The 20,967-nt window shown below is 40.7% G+C and overlaps 2 protein-coding genes across 2 annotated transcripts; both read left to right on the top strand.

The window, feature by feature from the left end:
* Window positions 1–3,921: 3,921 nt before the first annotated feature.
* Window positions 3,922–5,177, top strand: LOC308081322 (uncharacterized protein; the record flags this gene model as incomplete). The annotated part of the gene is made up of 4 exons (XM_080457703.1): window positions 3,922–4,019; window positions 4,275–4,413; window positions 4,729–4,826; window positions 5,033–5,177. 4 exons carry the CDS (start codon window positions 3,922–3,924, stop codon window positions 5,175–5,177), a joined length of 480 nt encoding a protein of 159 aa, XP_080313829.1.
* A 5,872-nt stretch (window positions 5,178–11,049) lies between these two features.
* Window positions 11,050–12,099, top strand: LOC308081323 (uncharacterized protein). The gene is made up of 3 exons (XM_080457704.1): window positions 11,050–11,245; window positions 11,390–11,663; window positions 11,870–12,099. Exons 1-3 carry the CDS (start codon window positions 11,181–11,183, stop codon window positions 12,068–12,070), a joined length of 540 nt encoding a protein of 179 aa, XP_080313830.1. The 5' UTR covers window positions 11,050–11,180; the 3' UTR covers window positions 12,071–12,099.
* The last annotated feature ends 8,868 nt before the right edge of the window (window positions 12,100–20,967 follow it).

The raw sequence follows: 20,967 nt of genomic DNA, 5'->3' as shown, positions 1-20,967 counted from the left end.
TCTGGCTCCTACAGCCTGTAGCCATGGCCCATGTCTTTTGTCCTTTTACACATAATGACACTAACTTCTCCTGTTCTCCCTGACAGAATGCAGAACCAGTCCGGCCGACCCCAGGCCCAGTCCGGCCGACCCCAGGCCCAGTCCGGCCGACCCCAGGCCCAGTCCGGCCGTCCTCAGGCCCAGCCAGGCCCACCTCAGGCCCAGCCAGGCCCACCTCAGGCCCAGGTAGGATACTTTGCTCATTCATATACATTTGCTCACCATGTGGTCATTGTGATACAACAGCCAAAATATAAACTTGCGTGTGGCTGGAATCAATTGTTAGTGGGTCTTATGTTCCGTGCTCTCATATTAACAATATTTTAATTAACCGTAACTCCTCAACTGTCATTCCAGTATGATGAGCGATCAGCCACTGAGGCTGTTCACCACCTCATGTCCATGCTCCACAGAGGGGAGCCTATAATGCACAGGCCTACAGTCAGTACTGAGATGCACGGGTAAAAAAATGTTTTTGTAGTCTTACACTGTTATTTTACATATGTACTGTGATTCAAGGCGCTTGCTATGAATTGCATTTAGTGGCTTAATCATTCTTAATAGCACCAGTGCTATCATACAGCAGTGTTTATCAGTGTGGGGACCAGGGGTCCTTGACGTTAACTTCTCATTGTCACCCTTGCAGAATGCTAAACCAGCCAGGCCGACCTCGGGCCCAGCCAGGCAGACCTCAGGCCCAGGTAAGGATACTTAGCTCATTCATATACATTTGCTCACCATGTGGTTATTGTGAGACAACAGCCAAAATATAAACTTGCGTGTGGCTGGAATCAATTGTTAGTGGGTCTTATGTTCCGTGCTCTCATATTAACAATATTTTAATTAACCGTAACTCCTAAACTGTCATTCCAGCATGATGAGCGATCAGCCACTGAGGCTGTTCACCACCTCATGTCCATGCTCCACAGAGAGGAGCCTATAATGAACAGGCCTACAGTCAGTACTGAGATGCACGGGTAAAAAACATGTTTTGTAGTCTTACACCATGTTGTTGTACATATGTATTGTGATTCAAGGCACTTGCTATGAATTGCATTTAGTGGCTTAATCATTCTTAATAGCACCAGTGCTGTCATACAGCAGTGTTTATCAGTGTGGGGACCAGGGGTCCTTGACGTTAACTTCTCATTGTCACCCTTGCAGAATGCTAAACCAGCCAGGCCGACCTCAGGCCCAGCCAGGCCCACCTCAGGACCAGGTAAGGATAATTTTCTCATTCATATAAATTTGCTCACCATGTTGTCATAGTGGGAAAATGGGGACAAAATATAAACTTGTTTTACAATGGTGTGCGTGTGACTGGAATCAATTGTTGGTTGCTGATAACTCCTTAACTGTCCTTCCAGTATGACCAGCGTGCAGCCGCGGAAGCTGCTCAGACATGTCTGTTAGTGCTCAACAGAGCCATTCCCGAGGAGCCTAGACCGTTTCAGAGTGCTACAACGGCAATGCTTACCGTAGATGATGAGATGCACAGGTAAAAAAGCTAATTGTTTGTAGTATTACACAATGTTGTTGTACATATGCATTGTGATTCAAGGCACTTGCTATGAATTGCATTTAATGGCTTTATTAATATTAACAGCAGTGTTTATCAGTGTGGGGACCAGGGGTCCTTAAGGAAAATGACTTAATTTGCCCAAGTTATTTATTATTTTTCCCCCAACTGTTTCGCTTAATAAAAATATGTTTAACATTGTTTTAAAATTGTAATTCTTATAGTGCCTTCCCTGGAACCTTTCTAAAAGGCCTTGCCAAAAACAAGGGTCCCCCTTGCCACGTTCCAGAAAAGAGGTCAAAGAAGTCGTGGAAGCCATTCCAGGTGAACTTCCTGTTAATGGCCTCCAAACATGACACTACACCTTCACCCCGTGATGAGCTGGAGCTCATGCAGGCAGGCATGGGAAAGAGGACATTGGCCATTACACACGACTTCAGTCATTCAGAGGTGCAATGTTTAATTTGAAATGCATATTTTGTTCCCAAGTGTATCAAGAGTATTATTGATTGTGTGGCAACAAAGCTATACTGTCTAAATACAAGTAGTTGAAGTTTTTCTTTTCCCTTATCAGTTATCCAGTTTATTAAGGACAGCATTTCCAAAGATGAACAACCTTCAGGACAGATGGCTTCTGTACAAAGCATCAGGTGCACTTTTAAGTTGTCACTAGACTTATTCCAACAAAGTAATTCATCCAATAGAGATACAAAATAATGCACTATATACTGCATCATTTCAGTTGTGCTACATGCTTTTCAAAGGTGGAAATGGGAGGAGGAAAATGTCACGAGTCGTGTTGGACGCAAGGGGATACTCTGGTTCTGCCGTCAGAAGTGCCTCCGGAGGTGGAGGAAAACAAACTCTCTACATAGTGCCCCTCCAAGATGAGCTGGACCTAACTCCGCTGCCAGCAGATGCTCCAGACTTCGCACTGATGCCAAAAGTGGCATGCAAACGTTGCATGACCTTAATGCCACTACAGATGTTGGCACTGCACATTGATCAGTGCGGAAACTCATCAGGCTCAGAAAACGAGGTAAAAATGTTTCCTACTTTGCCTCTTAGGCATGTGAGATCAAAGCTGTAAAAAGTTCACCTTCCAGTTGTAACTTGAGATTGTCCTTTGCTGATGAACTCCAACCTTAGCATATCTACCGGGTCATAACCCGAGATTGTCCTTTTCTGATGAACTCCAACCTCAGCATATCTACCGGGTCATGTTTTACTCCTCTGCTAACTTAGCATGTTTTACTCCTCTGCTCAGGCTGCAGATGTGGTGTTGCTGGAAGAGGAAGAACCAGAGTCCAGAGGTCAAAATTGCTTTCAGCAGGTGGGTCAAATGATGATGGTTGTCTACTTTCCCATTTTAAATGGAGCAATATAACATTCATATTAAGTTGTTTTAGGTCTTAGTTGCAATTCAAAATGCCTCAATGATGTTTATACCTTAATCTGCTTGGCGCTTATGTATGTTAAAATGCACTTATTTTGGGGCTCAGGTGAGTGGGTGAGAGCTTTTTTTTTGTTTGTTAAATGTGCCCCTCACAATTCTGATTGTCAATGTTTTCCATGTGCCTGCATCTAGATGGATGGGGTCCAAAGTCCTGAGGGTTGTACCAGAGGGTTACCTGTAGACAATATGGAACATGAGAGCTTCTGCGGTGAAAGGTAATTGTTTTTATGTCACAGGTCAGATATGAGGTAGTAGATGGTAATCTGTGTATATGTATTTACATGACAAGTGTAAATGTATTTTATTTACATTAGTATGGGGAAGGACTTCTGCCAGCTTGACCCGGCATGCTCCGATCGGGAAGATCTCTCACAGTTTGACCATGACAGCATTCGCTCCAATCTGGATCATATATCATGGTAAGCATTTGGCACATGGTAAGCAAATGTAACATTTCAATTCTTTTTGAAAGGGCCATGCATTCTATTCATTTGAATGTTTTTAAACTTTTAACAGCGAGGAGGACGTCATTCTATTCTTGGCAGCACAGATAGACCAAACCAAGACCTTCAACATTCTTGTGTCCAGAGATGGCATGGTGGAGAGGGGTCTGAAACTGTGGAACCGCCGGAAGAACAATGGTGGACCACAGAACCCACTGAGAGTGTCCTTCCTGGGAGAAAAGGGGGTCGATACTGGAGCACCAAAGGAGTTCCTGTCCAGTGAGTTTTATTCATATGTGGCATTAGGGTACATTATGTTGTAGAAAGTGTAAATACATTATTTTAATTGCTATGCCATTTGGAAAACATCTGGAACAACATGCTTTTTCCCCCCTAGGATAGAATAACTGCATGTTTTTTCTGTTTAGCTAAACTAATGCTGTTGTCTGTTTTTGCCTGTAGCAATGATTGCTACGATCGAGAAGCGGCTGTTCGAAGGGGAAAGGGAGAAGGGCAAAATGCCCAAGTACTCTACAAATGACGCCAACAATGACCTGTTCAAGTATGTTCTTCATTCTAGCTCTTAACCACTTGAAAGTTAGCATAACTATAGGCTCTGTTTGTGCATATCTGCGGTCCATGACTACAGTTTGGTACACATGCAGGGGAAACTGATTTGAATCCTGCCTACTATGAGCTTTATTTTCAGCTTTCAATTTGTAAATCTTGTAAACGGTGTGTGTGTGAAAGTTGATAAATTCTTCTTGCTGTCAGTTAGATCAGTACTTAAAACTGTCTTTATTTGTGTTTCATCCAGAACTGCAGGTGAAATATTTGCAGTGAGCCTTGCCCAAGGAGGACCAGCACCACGGTTCCTGCAGGAGTGGTGCTACAATTACCTCGTCACTGGCTTTGTGGACAAAACTGATGTTATGCATTACCCCTTGATCAAAGAGGTATGTTTGGTAAACTGCTTCAGGTCATCTTAATGTGTAAAATGTCTTCTTTAGTTGCATAGAAAGTAATCTGACCCCAAGTTTTGAACAGTGGTTTTAGGCCATACCTTAATATGACTGTAGGTTCACTAAATGACAATTCATCAATAAGTTTGGTTCTCGCTTTAACTTAATTAGTTTTGCAGAGGCAAGTCGCTTAACAGGAATTAACTGTAAATTATTGATAATCTGTGAGATGGGTGAATATGTATGATGCTGTAGACGCATAACTCAAAAGTTGTGAGCTTAATCCTTGTTGCTTGTAAATAATTTCAGATTGAAGATGCATCTGACCCGTCTCCCCTCGCTGAAAGAATGGCAGACTGTGGCTACACTGGTAGAGTCGACGTGGACCGTAAAGAGAGCATCATAAGGTTTGTTTTGCATTTTGATGTCTTCACTTGGAGAAATATTATACTATTGCTTATTGCATATGTACAGGTAGATTTTATTTTTCAATTATGAACTGAAGACTATAAAGTTAATGTACTGCTTTGAAGTGGTCTTTACACATGAGTGTTATAGCTAATTGTACAGTATACATTGTGTTTTGACATTGCTGTTATCCTTTTCCTTCTAGGGCTATTGTCTTGCACATCACCATCCACTGCACAGCAATGCTGCAACAGCTGCGGGAAGGCCTTGAGGTTTACGACCTCATCAAGGTCATACAAAAAAAGCCAGTGGAGTGTCGCAGTCTCTTCGTCGTTGGAGAAGCTGACTGAAGAATGCTGTTCATGTGCTTGTCAAGTTGTAAATCTGTATCAAATTGCACATGTTTTGCACTATTTCTTAAGGGCACTAACTGGCAGCCTCTCACGATCTGTTTATGTTTGATACAGATCGTGAGTAACTGTTCAACCAATATTTACTGGACATATTATTTATTTTCCTACAGTTGGCGTGTGTCACTGAAGTCGTCTCATTTCATGTCATGTGAGATCAAATTATCTCTATCAAATGGGTAGTAGTTTAGTGCACATCAATCTCTTGACAGTTGCTGACCAACGAAGGCAACAAAGTAGAGCCTCTCACTGTATAATCTCTAGTCTAGATTAATTTTAAAACTTATTTAAGCAGAGTAATGTTTCGGGGCACATTACTCTGCTTACATACATAAAATTACTCTATGGTAGCATACAGTGTGCATCTTGTTTTTGAGACAAAATGTTTTGAGATCAAAATGTTTTACTGTACTTACAGTACGGCTGCTGTACTAAAAGCAAGTGTCTGTCTACTGTAGAAATGTCTTATTGTTAATGGACTTGCAAACGCTGTATGCCGTAACTAAATGGAATGCTTTGATAAGTGTTGAATAAACAATGGCACTAAACTGACTGAATTGTCCTATCTGTTGTTTTACTTATTAAGACTGCAGCTAATGCATATTATGTCAGTTTTAGCATAAACATTTATGCTCATTGTGTATAATGTTGGTTGAATGTGAAGAAATATGGATACTAAGACTTGCATTTGTTAGGATATGAAGTAATTGGTTAACACTTGTATGTACTGTAGCTGAATACAATATTTCTGCTGAAATTAGGCCTATGGAAATATATTTGTCCCAGGGCATGTCCAAGGATTTAGCCAGGGTGCACAAGCTGGAGAGCCTCGCATCTACATCAACGTGCAACAGACTTCATTCAGCTTTACAGCATTTGCATAACCTATTTTGCAGCCAAAGAAGGAAAAGTTTTAGGTTTAGCAGACTCTTAATGCTGAGCGATTTACAGTAAACTCATCAAATGCATAAATGGTCATCTAGTATCATGGGTAAACTAAAAGCTATACATTGAAACTACAACTATTTCCAGGTCAACAAATGAACCTGGCATCTGTCTATATAACATGCTATCTTAATTACAGGAGGATGGCGCAGGGCTTTACTGTCATACTGAAATATGGAGTTGAAAATATGAATGTATCATTTAAATGTACAGTCCTTAACTAATTGCAACTGAAACAAAAAATGTTCATATGAAATATATTTAAGACTTTACAATTCACAGTGACAATTATGTGAAGAGACATTTCATTGTGGAGGCCTACTAAATAGCCTATGAATACGATTGGGTTTATTAGATAAAGCCCACCACAAAGTTGCCCATGTGGTTGGCTCTGCAGGAAGGTGTGGGGGAGGTCACTGGTCAGGCCGGACCTCATCTGTGAACATAACAGGGGAACCAGGTCGGGACATTGTCCAAAATAGACCTGGCTGGAAGTAGAGTGGGGTTTTTATGGATACCGCTGATGTGGGTGTGGAGGGCAATGTTGATGTGGCGAGGAGGTGGATGTGAACATAGCCTTGGGCATCTCTTGAGTACCACAGAGAAATAAAGGAGGTGGCAGAATTAGTGGAAGAGGGAAAAGAGAGGAAGGTTTAATACATCATACAAAACAGTGGAAGGAACATCAGGGGAACAGCAGGAGAGAACAGGTGACCGACCGTGACACGATTGAGATTTGGACACTATGGACTAGCATTGGGACTGTCACGCATTGGGAAACATAAGGATGTACTGTGTAAATGTGGGAAAGAAGGGACTGTGCAGCATGTGATGGAGTGCTCCAAATATACAATGGAGAGGAATGTCCTGTTCTCGATACAGTGCTAGATGCTGGGGTCTCCCTGCAATCTTCTCACACCTGTGGAATTTCAAAGTGCAGTGGGGAATGCATAATTATAATATGTTATGAAAGCTGTGATGGATTTTCTCTCTGACACGAGGAGAGTCATCCAAAAGGTCAACCAAATAACACTTTTTTTGTATAGGATTTCCTCTAGTCAGTAAGAATACCTTGAGGATTCTTACAGGGGCCCTCATCCAAGGTCATTTCGACTATGCATGCCCCTCATGCTACCACAACACCACTCAGGCCTTAAAAACAAGGCTCCAGACATCCCAAAACAAACTAGTAAGGCTACTTCTTGGCCGTAAACATACAACTCATCTAACCCCTGCTCATTTTGCTAGGGTTGGATGGCTCAGGGTTGAGGACAGAGTACGGCAACTTGCAATGGGCCTGGTCTACAAGATACACCACAACATTGGGATACCCATGTACCTGTCAAAGTATAAACGTAAATGTAAGTCCACAATCACAACACCAAAGGCAGCTCCACTGATCATGTCCAGATTTGGCAGAAACAAGGAATTGAACTCATTCTCCTGCTATGCAACAAAAATGTGGATTGCCCTTTTTATTATATATCTCCATGATTTGAGTATGTGGGGATCTCATTTGAAACAAGCCTTTGTCTTCTAAATAAAGATTTCAATCAATCAATCAATCAATTGAATGGCTGTGTGCAAATGCAGATCAATTGCTCCAGCCACTGAGGAGAGCCGGGCAGAACCGATTTTGGGCAGACAGACAGACAGACAGACAGACAGACAGACAGAGCTACAGAGGCACAGAGCTTTGTGGAATTATAGTTGAGTTAAAATGTGCAGTACCCAACACAAACAATGGGAGGCAGTACTAGGCTGACGGGCGGCTAGTGTGCCGAAATTACAAAAGAAAGAAGAAGATGAAGTCAAACAAAAATAGTAAACAAGTATCAAACACAAACAGATCGTGAGAGGCTGCCAGAAAATCTATGTGTAAGTATTGTTAACTCCCATATAGTAATAGCATGCATGTTATGTTTTATTTGCTTCACTTTGATTAAAGTGGTGGAAATAGCCTACATTATTTTTGCTGCTAGCCACTCAGGCGTTCTACAGTGAGGTAGGCCTAAATTTACAGCCAGTTAATAAATTAAGCGTAATAAATTATAATGCTCTATTTGTGATGTGGTGCTGACATTATTTTGTCATCCTTTGTTGCAACTACTACTAGGCTACTTAGTCAATTAAAAGTGTGACCATAAAAGAGCACCTGTCCACATGCAAATTGTAACTGGCCCTCCTATTAAAGTCTAAGCTTAACACCATAAATGACCAACTGTTCATATATGTTTTATTGCTACCAGTGTTGATGTATTTATATTATTGTATGTCTTTAAATGTGTCAATGAATTGAATACACAGGACCACAATAGAAACAAGCCCAAGCCAAGTTTTTACTTCAATATTAAATCAATCAATGAAAGGATCACTTCACCCATTTTAAACTTATCTTCATATAATTGGTCCTCACTCATGTTCATTATAAGATTACACCTTTTATGACTACTCACTGTCACAGAGGAGTCCATAAACCTGCCTATACCAGTGACATAATCAGTATGCAAGTTTGGTTTGGTTTTTGTTATTAATGCAAGAGCAATGTCTTCTATTTCTATGCTCTTGCATTAATTAATACATAATGACATAATATTGACCATACCCGCCTAATGAGATAAAATGGGTATTATGGCCTTTTCCACTCAATAACAATACTTCCCCTTGTCTTCCTGGCAGAATGCAGAACCAACCAGGCAGGTTACAGTTCCAGGTAAGGTTTTTTCCCAGAAAGTAAATGAGTAAGTAGTAACTTGTTTTCCAGTATTGTCCTTCAATAGCCAATTGTTAGTGAGTGACCTTTATGCTGTGCTCTGTATGATCAGTGTACAATATAGATATATTATATATATTTTTTATGATCTCGAAGGTGCACACTTAAAATGTTGTGTATGTGAAACACTATCTTTGTTACTTTTATGTTAACTTATTTAAATTTTGTATTTTACCTTGTTTCAGGAACCCATGGGACGGCAGCTCTTGCAGAGAGTCAGGGATAGACTTGCCTCAGTGATTAACAGACAGCCCATTGACTTTGAATACCTACACTTTGTTTGCTCTCAAGAGTTGCAGTTTGTTCGAGCTGGGGCAGCTTATATTGACTTTCCTGAGTATATAGTAGATAGTCTACAACAGCTGTCTGAAGTTGTCAGCACTTATCTATCACAGAGTAATGACCCTCCACTATTTGATGATGTAGCTGTTATGGAATATAGTGGAAGTGTAGGGCGACCCAAGCTTAACATAGAAATCCAAACACTCCTGAATCTACTCAGTACTGGGTTACCAATGACTTCTTTGGCTGACCTCCATGGGATTTCAAGGTCAACTCTTTACAGACAGATGAAACATCATAACCTCTCTGTCAGAAAATGCTATTCAGACATACCAGATGATGTGCTAGATCAGAAAGTTAGGTCTATAAAGACAAGAATGCCCCATGCTGGCTACAGGCTAGTGAAAGGATCTCTGCAAGCTATGGGGCATCGGATTACATGGAGAAGAGTAAAGATGTCGTTGCAGCGTGTGGATGGTGCAGGAATAATTGCCAGGATGATCCAGCTGTCTTGCATTGCTAGACGGGCATACTCTGTTCCCGCTCCCTTGTCTCTTGTCCACATCGACACAAACCACAAGTTAATAAGGTGCTATTTCCTCTACTGGACTACTTCTGCCTTTTGACTTTCATGTCACCCAAATGCAATATCAGTGCTGTCTAACTATTTACTTTTTGTTAGGTACAACATTGTGATTTTCGGAGCAATTGATGGCTTTTCAAGGAAGGTGTGTTTAATTTTCAATCTCTCATTCATTATAATCTTGTAAATGTGAACTACAAGTGTCCCATTTCTTTACAGATCTTTTACATGGACACAGCTTTGAATAACAGAGCAGAGACGGCTTTTGGATTCTTTATGGATGGAGTTGAGAAACATGGATGGCCATCAAGGCAAGTGTATTAAACTATTTTTTAGAAGATGACAATGTCAACACACATTTTAGAAATGAAGTGAAAAACGAGAATCTCCACATCTGGGCATGTGACATGCCGATTGGTGTTGATATTGGGACTTGGACTGATACGTGAAGCTCCACATCCTGCCTGTCGTTTCCAAGGTTACACATGCAAATGTCTCTTCCAGGGCATATAGGGTCAAATGTGCGTGCCTGGCACAGACACACAGATACGCTGCATTTTCTTTATAGGTACATATACAAAATGTTAATCTTAATCCATGTTGCCAAGCGATGGGGTGGCTGGTAGTGTATGTTTTACTCTGCTTCAATTTAATTATGTTTTGGGGCTTTCCTTCATTTCAAACCTTTATTTCATTAACAGTGACGTAGACGCAACAATATAAACAACAACAGACAGGAAGGCAACATTGTTTAAAAACAGTTACAAACAGATACATAGTGGAGCATAATCAAAGATGTAACTGGGCAAAAGATGGCATTGAAAAGTTCGTAAAAGGGCATTCCAGGAGTCGGGGGCATTAAAAGAAAAAGATTTTCCCAACTCAGAATGAACCCTAGGAGCTAATAGTAAATCAGTTGATCTGGTGCAGCTCCCATTTTGCCAAGGTAATATCTCAGTTAAATATGAGATGTTTACTACCTTCACTAATTTACAGTAACAGTCCAGGTCACTCTGATGTCAGATTATGACACCATATTGGGATTTGCAGATTTATCTATATTCGACCGACTTTCCCACTCGGCTCATCACAACGCACTTGTGACCTCACTGATACGCATGCCAAGTTTCAAGTCAATCGGTCAGACGGGTCTTGAGATCTGTGTGGTACACAGGTGCAGACAGACACAAAAGCATCTAGTGATTTTGTGCATTTATAAATGGATTTTAGTGCCATAAAGAAAAATAAGTGATAATGGTGATTGCTTCCAACACAGTAAAATATATAATTTTGTACATTGTCTTTCTCTTTCAGAGTACGAGGGGATCATGGTGTTGAAAATTTAGACATTGCTAGATGCATGTTCACTGTGCGAGGAACCGGTCGTGGCAGCTTTATTGCTGGGAAAAGCGTCCATAACCAGAGGTTGTACATGTTGTTTTTCTTCTAAAATATTAGAATGTATAACCTTTTGAGTCATCTATCTATCTTGATGTTTTTTTAGTAGTGTTTTGAAAGACTTCACACTACATGGTCTAGTCTCATCTGTATCCCCTCCCTTGTTTTTAGAGTGGAGCGCCTATGGAGAGATGTTTGGAGTGTAACATGCGAATACTACAACGTGCTCCACAGTTTAGAGGAAGAGGGCTTTATTGACCTGTCCAATGCTGTCCACCTCTTCTGTGTGGGCTATGTCTTTATACCACGACTGCGATCGGATTTGCAGCATTTCACGGAGAGCTGGGATAATCACCCCTTGCGTACAGAGGGAAATCTGACGCCGAATCAGCTGTGGATGATTGGGATGCTGCAAGCACCTGTGTCAGAGCCAGACATAGCAGAGGTATGTATTAGGTCATACAAGACTAACCTGCAAAAATGGTCAGATGGGGAAAGAAACCCTTAAATGAAAACACTGCATCTTAATATAAAAAAAACATGGCATGAAGACTGATCTCTGATCTGATGTTCAGTATGGGTGTGTTGAAGCTCATTTGACTTGCCAGTAATCAGTGTCTGATGTATGGATGCTTGTATTGGTCATTCCAGATCCAGCAAGCTGAGGAGCAACCATCTCGGGAAGAACAAAGTGACAACTCTGAGCATGGAGTTATTGTACCAGACATCCAATGCCCCCTGTCAGCCGAAAGACTTGCTGCACTACAGCACCACGTGAACCCCAACACTGAGTCCTCATCCTTTGGTCGGGACATCTACTTGTGTGCTCTTGGAATAGCTCTCAGACTTTAAAATCAAGAGGCCTATATACTGGCTGGCAGTGCCCCCTCTCCCCATTACTCTGGCCTGTATGGAAATATTTTGGTTAGGCATGTCAAGTTTAGTTCTAGGCACAAGAAAGGTCGCAGTAACACATGTACTTTAGCTGAGTACACTGTTTGACACTGAACTGTATTTGTTGTTTTTATGCAGTAGCCTATAGGCTTAGTACTGAGGCTTTTTTATTGTGGTTTGGGCAGTGTACTGTGAGGACATGACCCTATGTTTCCTCTTTTTTTTCCTTGGCTGCATAGTGCAGGATATTGTATGTAGGTGTATCATATGGTATACTGTTTGGTTATTACTGATGTTGCTTTTTGTGACATTATTGTACGACTACCCTTGCAGTATCTACAGTAGGGTACTTTTTTCGTACTCCTGTACCTGTAACCAAACTCCTGTGTTGCCTCTGGTAACTTATTTCCCCCCGTGGGATAATAAAGGTATTGATCTATCTTATTTGTATAGCAAGTTTGTATTGATGTTCAAAATGCATGTTTTTGGAAGTGTTGTGTACAATTTACTGATTATGGGATACTGGATTAGACCATTCTATTTACTTAAGAGCTGGAGAGACAGGGAGGCCCCTGTCATTGAACAAACACTATAGCCGACTGTATATCCTCGATTGCTATAGGAATGTGTAGAGTTTGACTGGCAAGTCCAGACAATACACAAAAGATAAGGTTGTGCAAAAGAAACCCATTATAAAAGGCCTGAGCACTGCTTCACCATATTTCTGACTTTGGATGACAGAAATCCAATGGTTTTTAGACCAAGACAACTCCAGAAGCAACTAGGCATCTGATTATTTTATGGGGACCTGGAATTGACATTGTTAAAGATGAATAACCTGAATGTTACAATATGTTTGTACCAGTAGCTTATTGCAGGGAAGGAGGTGTTTTATGGCCATCCACTTAAATGTCAGGTTAAGGAATTAGACTGGCAGCGTAGCAGCATCCCGAGCAGAGGGACCCACATACCATACCATATACTGACCATCCATATTTTCAACTCCATATTTCTAAATGTGGGGCTGGTACTGGGACGGTAAAGCATGTGCCATCCTCCTGTAATTTAGATAGCATGTTATGTAGACAGTGCCAGGTTAATTTGCTGACCTGCCAATAGCATGTAGTTTAAATGTACATATTACTGTTTAGACGGATAGTTCATATACTAACTAACAAATGCAGTTCTTAATATCAATCATTTAAATTCAAACATAGTCACAAGCTATTTGAGCATAACTGTTATCTCTGCTGTCCGGCAGCAACCAGCTAACTCCAAAAAGCTCATTTTTCAGGATTTCTTTTTTTTTTTTTATTAAACAAACTGCCTCAAAGTTGGTATTGTGACTTTATATATTGTCAGTGTCATATTATCACTACTTTACCCAAATGCAGCTCAAGTGGAGTTAGGAGTTGTCAGTCATTGAGAACAACAGCTGACAATAGCTCGAATCGCTACGGAGGGAGAGGTTCCAAATGAGGCTAAGCTGACAATGGATCTCCAAGCTCACAATGCAGCACATGTGAATTAATGCCCTGATGCTTCATGACACATTATAAGCAGGACTTTAAATATTACAATAACTTCTGCAAAGAGGGGTTCACAGAGTTAGAGTTTCAGTAGAACAGTGAGAGAAATGCTGAACGTCACATTGCTCTCCTCAGAACACACCAAAAAAAAAAAACTTATTTTCTATCAATTGCACACCCTATGAAGCCTTGAATCCATGGATTCTTTTTTGTTTTTGTCGCATTCCTAAGCCATTAATTTGATTCGTCTCCTACCGGCTAATGTATCCGGTAGGAGACACAAAGTAGATTATTTGTGTCTCCTACCGGAAATACACGGTCATCAAATTATTGTCTTATGAATGCCATAAACAAAAATAAATCTCAAGGCTTCATGGGGTGTGTAATTGATAGAAAATAAGTAATTTTTTGGGTGAACTCCTTTAAGAGTAGAAATAGAATTGCTTGTTTTCATAACATTAGCATCAGTGCTTAAGCTTGATAAACAGGTACAACTGACATGCAGCAGCTGCAGTAAAACAGATAAGACAATTCATTCAGTTCAGCGCAATTGTTTATCCAACAATTTCAATTATATTTTACAGTGACACTTGGTAACACGGTAGAAAACAGCAGCTTTACTGTAAGTACAAGTTTTCTAACATTTTGATCAAAGATAACACAATACAGTATAAAAGTGGAACACAAAATACTTCAAGTTAAAGTAAATAAATATTTGTTGAACAGTTGCACTGCCCACACATAAAGTGACCTTAAGGGGAATTCCACCCAACGGTTTTCTTAACTTTTCTATGATGTTATGATATCCTAAAATGAGGTATAGTAGAACAGGTCCGCCACAGCTAAAAGCACGCGCCAACGGGCCTTGCGCTAGATCGCAAATTTTTAGTGTATGTTCTGTCACTGAACATCAGATCTAAAAAAAAGCTATTAAAATAAGCGATCTAGCGCAAGGCACATCGGCACCCGTTTTTAGCTGTGGCGGACCCGGGATGGAGTTTTTCAACTGTACCATTCATCCTAGGATATCACATCATAGAAAAGGTAAGAAAACCGTTGGGCGGAATTTCCCTTTAAGAAATGGTGCAAACATTTGCAAAAGTTAAAATGCAAACAGAATGTGCAATTTGAACATTGAACATTGCACATAGTCGCTGCCCCCCCCCCCCCCCACGTTAAAGTGCCTTTAAAAGACAGGTACAAAACATGTGCCATTTTAACATGGATATCAAACATAATTCTCTCTCTTCCTCTTGTGACACCTGTTGGCTCATTGCTACAATTCTGGAAGTGCTGTAGTATTTTGTGCTGGCGTTAAACATTTCACTCCACACTGGGAACACGGTCTACAGCACAGAGCTGTGTTACTGTGTAATACATCACTCTGCAGCCACACCATCGGTAGCATCTACTGTATATGTAAAGAAGTCATTCAACTCTACCCTGCTGTCTCAGACACGGTCATGTCGCTCTGGACTATTGAGGAAAATCTTAAACTGACATGTAAAGTAACACAATTTCACATGAACCGTATTCCCCCCCCCCCCAGAAAAAGACACTTTCACAGGCTATGCTCGGTCGAAGGTAGAACCATACTTCATGGCGGTAAGGAAGGTATTCTTAAATGACTCATAATCTTCCATATGGGTTGATGGAAGAGTTATGGTGTCAGTGCACGCACTAACAATTGGGAAACACACCGTGTGGCCTGGCATGTTCACAAGACACTCGTGGTCAAATTTTACAGTAATTTGGAAATCCTCCCTCTCCGAAACCAGCATGTGTCTGTAACCTTGACCAGTCAGCCACTGCATCACCTTGGCCACAGTCGGTAGCCCTTGTTCAGCCCCATTCAGCCCCATCTTCAGCCCCATCTTCTGCTTGTGCATCTTAGAAAAGTTAAGAGATCAGAATCAACTGTATTATGTGACTGACATCAATATCCAGATAATGAAATAGTGTTTATGGTACAAGATACACATTGCTTGCCATGTACCAGTTTAGTTAGTAGCCACTAGAGCCAGGTTATAATTTGTTCCAATCTGGATATATATGCATTATCAGTGTAGGATCTCCTAAGCTATATAAAAATACCTACCCTCAAGCTCGTGCAAAAAGTCCTGGAAGTGATCCATGATCTTTGCCTCTTTCACATGGTTTGTGGAGCCTTTTGGACTCATATCTGGGACCAGGTGTGATGCCAGGTAATGAGCGTCCACCTAAGAACAAAAAAAGTATTACAGTTAATGTGATCCAATATCACTCACACACTGGTACCGCCAGTGGCAATTTCAATACTGCTTGTGCAGAGGGTATATTTCTATCCCTGCTCACTTTGATGTAAATATTACCATTTTTAAGTGTCGTGAATGTACAATTAAATAAAGAAATTGCACTGTTTTATACACCTGAAAACTCCACTGGGTATGATAATGAGAATACCACTGCGCACTTCAAGAAAGGTTATGGCATTAAAACCAACGAGAACATATCCACTTGAACATACCTTGTCATCTTCCCCAACAACGAAGAGACTGCGACATTCTAATGGCTTTTTCTGCATGACCTTGATGAGGTCGTACACCTCAAGCCCCTCCCGCAGCTGTTGCAGCATTGCAGTGCAATGTATGGTGATGTGCAAGACAATAGCCCTAGAAGGAAAAGGATAACAAAAGTTTTATGTCAGACATTTCAAAACACAATGTAAACTGTACAATTAGCTATATAACATTTGTTTGTAAAGACCCCTTCAAACCAGCACATTACTACATGGCTAAAATACCATTGACCTATACATATGTAATAAATCAATAGTATAATATTTCTCCATAATAGTGAAGACATCAAAATGCAAAACAAACCTTATGATGCTTTCTTTACGGTCCACGTTGACTCTACCAGTGTAGCCACAGTCTGCTATTCTTTCGGCCAATGGAGACAGGTCAGATGCATCTTCAATCTAAAATTATTTACAAGCAACAAGGATTAAGCTCACAACTTTTGAGTTATGCGTCTACAGCATCTTCCATATTCACCCATCTCTCACAGATTGATAATCAATAACGTTAAGTGACAGACAGACTTGCCTCTCCAAAACAAATTAATTTAATGCAAGAACCAAACTTATTGATGAATTGTCATTTAGTGAACCTACAGTCATATTAAGGTATAGCCTAAAACAGCTGTTCAAAACTTGGAGGTCAGATTACTTTCTATGCACCTAAAGAAAAAATGTTACGCATTAAGATGGCCTGAAGCAGTTTACCAAACATACCTCTTTGATCAAGGGGTAATGCATAACAGCAGCTTTGTCCACAACTCCAGTGACGAGGTAATTGTAGCACCACTCCTGCAGGAACCGTGGTGCTGGTCCTCCTTGGGCAAGGCTCACAGCAAATATTTCACCTGCAGCTCTGGATGAAACACAAATAAATAGACAGTTTTAAGTACTGATCTAACATGACTGACAGCAAGAAGAAGAATTTATCAACTTTCACACACACCGTTTACAATATGTACAAATTTAAAGCTGCAAATAAAGCTCATAGTAGGCAGGATTCAAATCCGTTTTCCCTCCATGTGTACCAAAATGTATGCCACTGAGCTAGTAGAGCTGAGCATGCCTTTTGCTTAGGGGATGAATTAACTTGTCCATCAGGCAGTACCACCTGTCAAACTGTAGTCATGGAACGCAGATATGAACAAACAAAGCCTATAGTTATGCTAACTTTCAAGTGGTTAAGAGTTAGAATGAAGAACATACTTGAACAGGTCATTGTTGGCGTCATTTGTAGAGTACTTGGGTATTTTGCCCTTCTCCCTTTCCCCTTCGAACAGCCGCTTCTCGATCGCAGCAATCATTGCTACAGACAAAACAGCATTAGTTTAGCTAAACAGAAAAAAACATGCAGTTATTCTATCCTAGGGGGAAAAAAGCATATTGTTCCAAATGGCATAGCAATTACAATAATTTATTTAAACTCTTCTACAACATAATGTACCCTAATACAACTCACTGGACAGGAACTCTTTCTTCAGTGCTCCAGTATCGACCCCCTTTTCTCCCAGGAAGGACACTCTCAGTGGGTTCTGTGGTCCACCATTGTTCTTCCGGCGGTTCCACAGTTTAAGACCCCTCTCCACCATGCCATCTCTGGACACAAGAACGTTGAAGGTCTTGGTCTTGTCGATTTGTGCCGCCAAAAATCGAATGACGTCCTCCTCGCTGTTAAAAGTTTAAAACCATTCAAATGAATAGAATGCACTGTCCTTTTAAAAAAATATTGAAATGTTAATTGCTTACCATGTGCCAAATGCTTACCATGATATATCATCCAGATCAGAGCGGCGGATGTTGTCAAGGTCAACCTGCAGTGCGAGATCTTCCCGATCGGAGCATTCCGGGTCGGTGTCAGGCTGGCAAAAGGCAGTTTGCATGCTAAGGAAAACAAACAAACAGTAAATGACAGGTACCTGGGTACCGTTCCTCTGAGAAAACCAGACATTTGAAAGTAGGTGAACTCTTTCTTCAACTAACAAAGTGAACTGGGGTTAGAGGGGTCGTGGGGGGAAGGCTATGTATCAATCTAGTTTGTTTTGAAAGTTTGATTATGTCTTTTATACAGTGTATATATATATATATATATATATATATATATATATATATATATATATATATCTATATTACCTTTCACCGCAGAACCTGTCACCGCAGAAGTTGGCATGAACTTCGATGTCGGATGCAGGATATTTCCTACAGCAAATTGGGCATTGCACGTCCTTTGCCTGTGCAGGCACATGGAAAATACTGTTAAACATGTAGTTTGAAAGATGACAGCAGAAATGTAAAGGAGAGCAATTTTTTTTAATGAGGGGGGATCCGCTATAGTGAATACAATTGCATTTTGTCCAATCTGTATGGTAGACTAGAGTATGTTAATATAACTTAGGATCTAAATATCTCAATAGAATAGCAGGAGGGCCAAATACAAACAAGACCATGTGTCTGGTTTGACTACAGTATGACACCATCCTGTGTCTAATTTTTACAAATTCTGACCTGAAGGTCTAAATTAACGAACAGCAAAGTTACACAGAGCAGCTTTAGGTCCCAAACAGTTTACATCATTACACATAATATGCATTTTAACATAATACGTTCAATACGTTCCACTATGCAGATTTAAGGCATACATCATTGAAGCATTTCTCGCCATAAAGACTACTTTGTAAAAAAAAAGAGTTCTAAATTGCATGTTATGTTTGACTATTCTTTGGTCTGTTGCTCTCCATTTAAAATGTTCTCCACAATGAAGTTGTGACGCCAATCTACAATGAACTATGCAGTCGGTGTTTCAGCCAACTACCAGTTGTTCATGGGAGGGAGTAGACAACCATGAGTGTACTCTGATAAACAGGTTTACCCCCTGCGCCACCCAGATGCCCATTCTATAGTTTATTTTTTCCAGTTGCTGTACCTGCTCGAAGCAATTTAGCTCACTGGACTCTGGTTCTTCAGGACCTTCGACAGGCGACTCTTCGCGCAGATCTATGGCAGCAGTGTCTCTTTCTGGTCTGGCTGTGTCCAGCAACACCACATCTGCATCCTGAGCAGAGGAGTAAAACATGTTAACCCATTAAGACCTGGAACGCATCTGTGTCACTTTTAAGATTTCTTTGGCTATTCAAAAATAGCTCATAGCTCATAGCGCGGCACCGAGTGCCGCACTATGAGCTTGTAGATCTGCTATTTTTGGAAAAAAAAATCTCAAAAAACTGTTGGGATTTAGAATTTTTTTTTTAAGAATCGCCTCAGTGAGTGCGTTAAGTGTACATATCCTGAGGTTGGGGGTGGAGTTCATCAGAAAAGGACAATCTTAAATTACAACTGGAAGATTAACTTTTCACAGCTTTGATCTCACATGCCTAAGAGGTAAAGTAGGAAACATTTGTACCTCCGTTTCTGAGCCAGATGTGTTTCCGCACTGATCAATGTGCAGTGCCAACATTTGTAGTGGCATTAGGGTCATGCAATGTTTGCATGCCACCTTTGGCATCAGTGCGAACTCGGGAGCATCAGCTGGCAGTGGAGTGAGGTCCAGCGCTCATCTTGGAGAGGAACTATGTAGAGGGTTTGTTTTCCTCCTCCTGATATGCTTCGGAGGGCAGTCCCAGTGTACCCCAATTCTCCCAGGATTTGGAACATTTTCCTCCTACCATTTCCACCTTTAAAAGCATGTAGCACAATTAAATTATGCATAACCCTAAAGCATAGTGCATTTAAATGTTCTGTCGGATTGGAATATGTATAGTGATAACTTAAGGTGCACCTGCTGCTTTGTAGAGCACCCATCTGTCCTGAAGGTCCATCATCTTTGGAAATGTTGCTCCCAATAAACTGGATAACTGATAAGGGGAAGAAAAAAAAAAGTCAACCGCTTGCATATAAACAGTATAGCTTTATTGCCAAACAAATACTCTTGTACACTTGGGAACAAAATAAGCATTTAAAATTAAATATTGCACCTCTGCATGACTGAAGTCATTAGTAATGGCCAATGTCCTCTTTCCCAGGCCTGCCTGGATTAGTTCAAGCTCATCACTGTGAGATGGGGTAGTGTCAAGTTTTGAGGCCAGCAACATAAACGTGACCTCGAACGGCTTCCACAATTTTGACAGCTTGGCTGGAATGGGGCTTCGGATGGGGTGACCCTTGTTCTTTCCAAATCTTTTTAGGAAATTTCCAGGGCTGGCTCTATATGATTAGAACAATGTTAATGGCACACATTGAATAACATCCGATAACAAGCCTGAAAATTATTTAAACGATGCAAATAGCATGGGTAAATTTCCAAAGATAAACTAAATTTTTGAGCGGTGCTAGCCGCTCCAATATGTCACTTTGTGTGCATGTCTATGCGTTTTTTCATTATATCAAATACTGATACCATCATGAGCACCGCTCACACGGGTGTGATTTTTATTGCTGGATAAGTTTTATTTGGTCCAGAATTCCTTCATTGTCAAAGAAGGTATAGAAATAACTGACACTATTGCATTTTCTATATTTGTACATAGGGAAAAAGATGTACACGAAGACTAGTTTAGTTTTACCTATGCATCTCAGTACTGACTGTAGGCCTGTGCATTATAGGCTCCTCTCTGTGGAGCATGGACATGAGGTGGTGAACAGCCTCAGTGGCTGATCGCTCATCATGCTGGAATGACAGTTTAGGAGTTACGGTTAATTAAAATATTGTTAATATGAGAGCACGGAACATAAGACCCACTAACAATTGATTCCAGCCACACGCAAGTTTATATTTT

The sequence above is a fragment of the Gymnoscopelus braueri genome, assembly GCF_963280865.1.
Source record: "Gymnoscopelus braueri genome assembly, contig: SCAFFOLD_461, whole genome shotgun sequence".
Classification (NCBI taxonomy): Eukaryota; Metazoa; Chordata; class Actinopteri; order Myctophiformes; family Myctophidae; genus Gymnoscopelus; species Gymnoscopelus braueri.
This window is presented reverse-complemented; position numbering and strand designations above follow the sequence as displayed.

What these genes read in the sequence shown, in the direction of transcription:
- LOC308081323 (XM_080457704.1), top strand. Translation starts at nt 11,181, where the DNA reads ATGTTCACTGTGCGAGGAACCGGTCGTGGCAGCTTTATTGCTGGGAAA. An exon ending in AAAAGCGTCCATAACCAGAG is followed by an intron (nt 11,246 to 11,389) that starts GTTGTACATGTT and finishes CCTTGTTTTTAG; the next exon opens with AGTGGAGCGCCTATGGAGAG. An exon ending in CAGAGCCAGACATAGCAGAG is followed by an intron (nt 11,664 to 11,869) that starts GTATGTATTAGG and finishes TGGTCATTCCAG; the next exon opens with ATCCAGCAAGCTGAGGAGCA.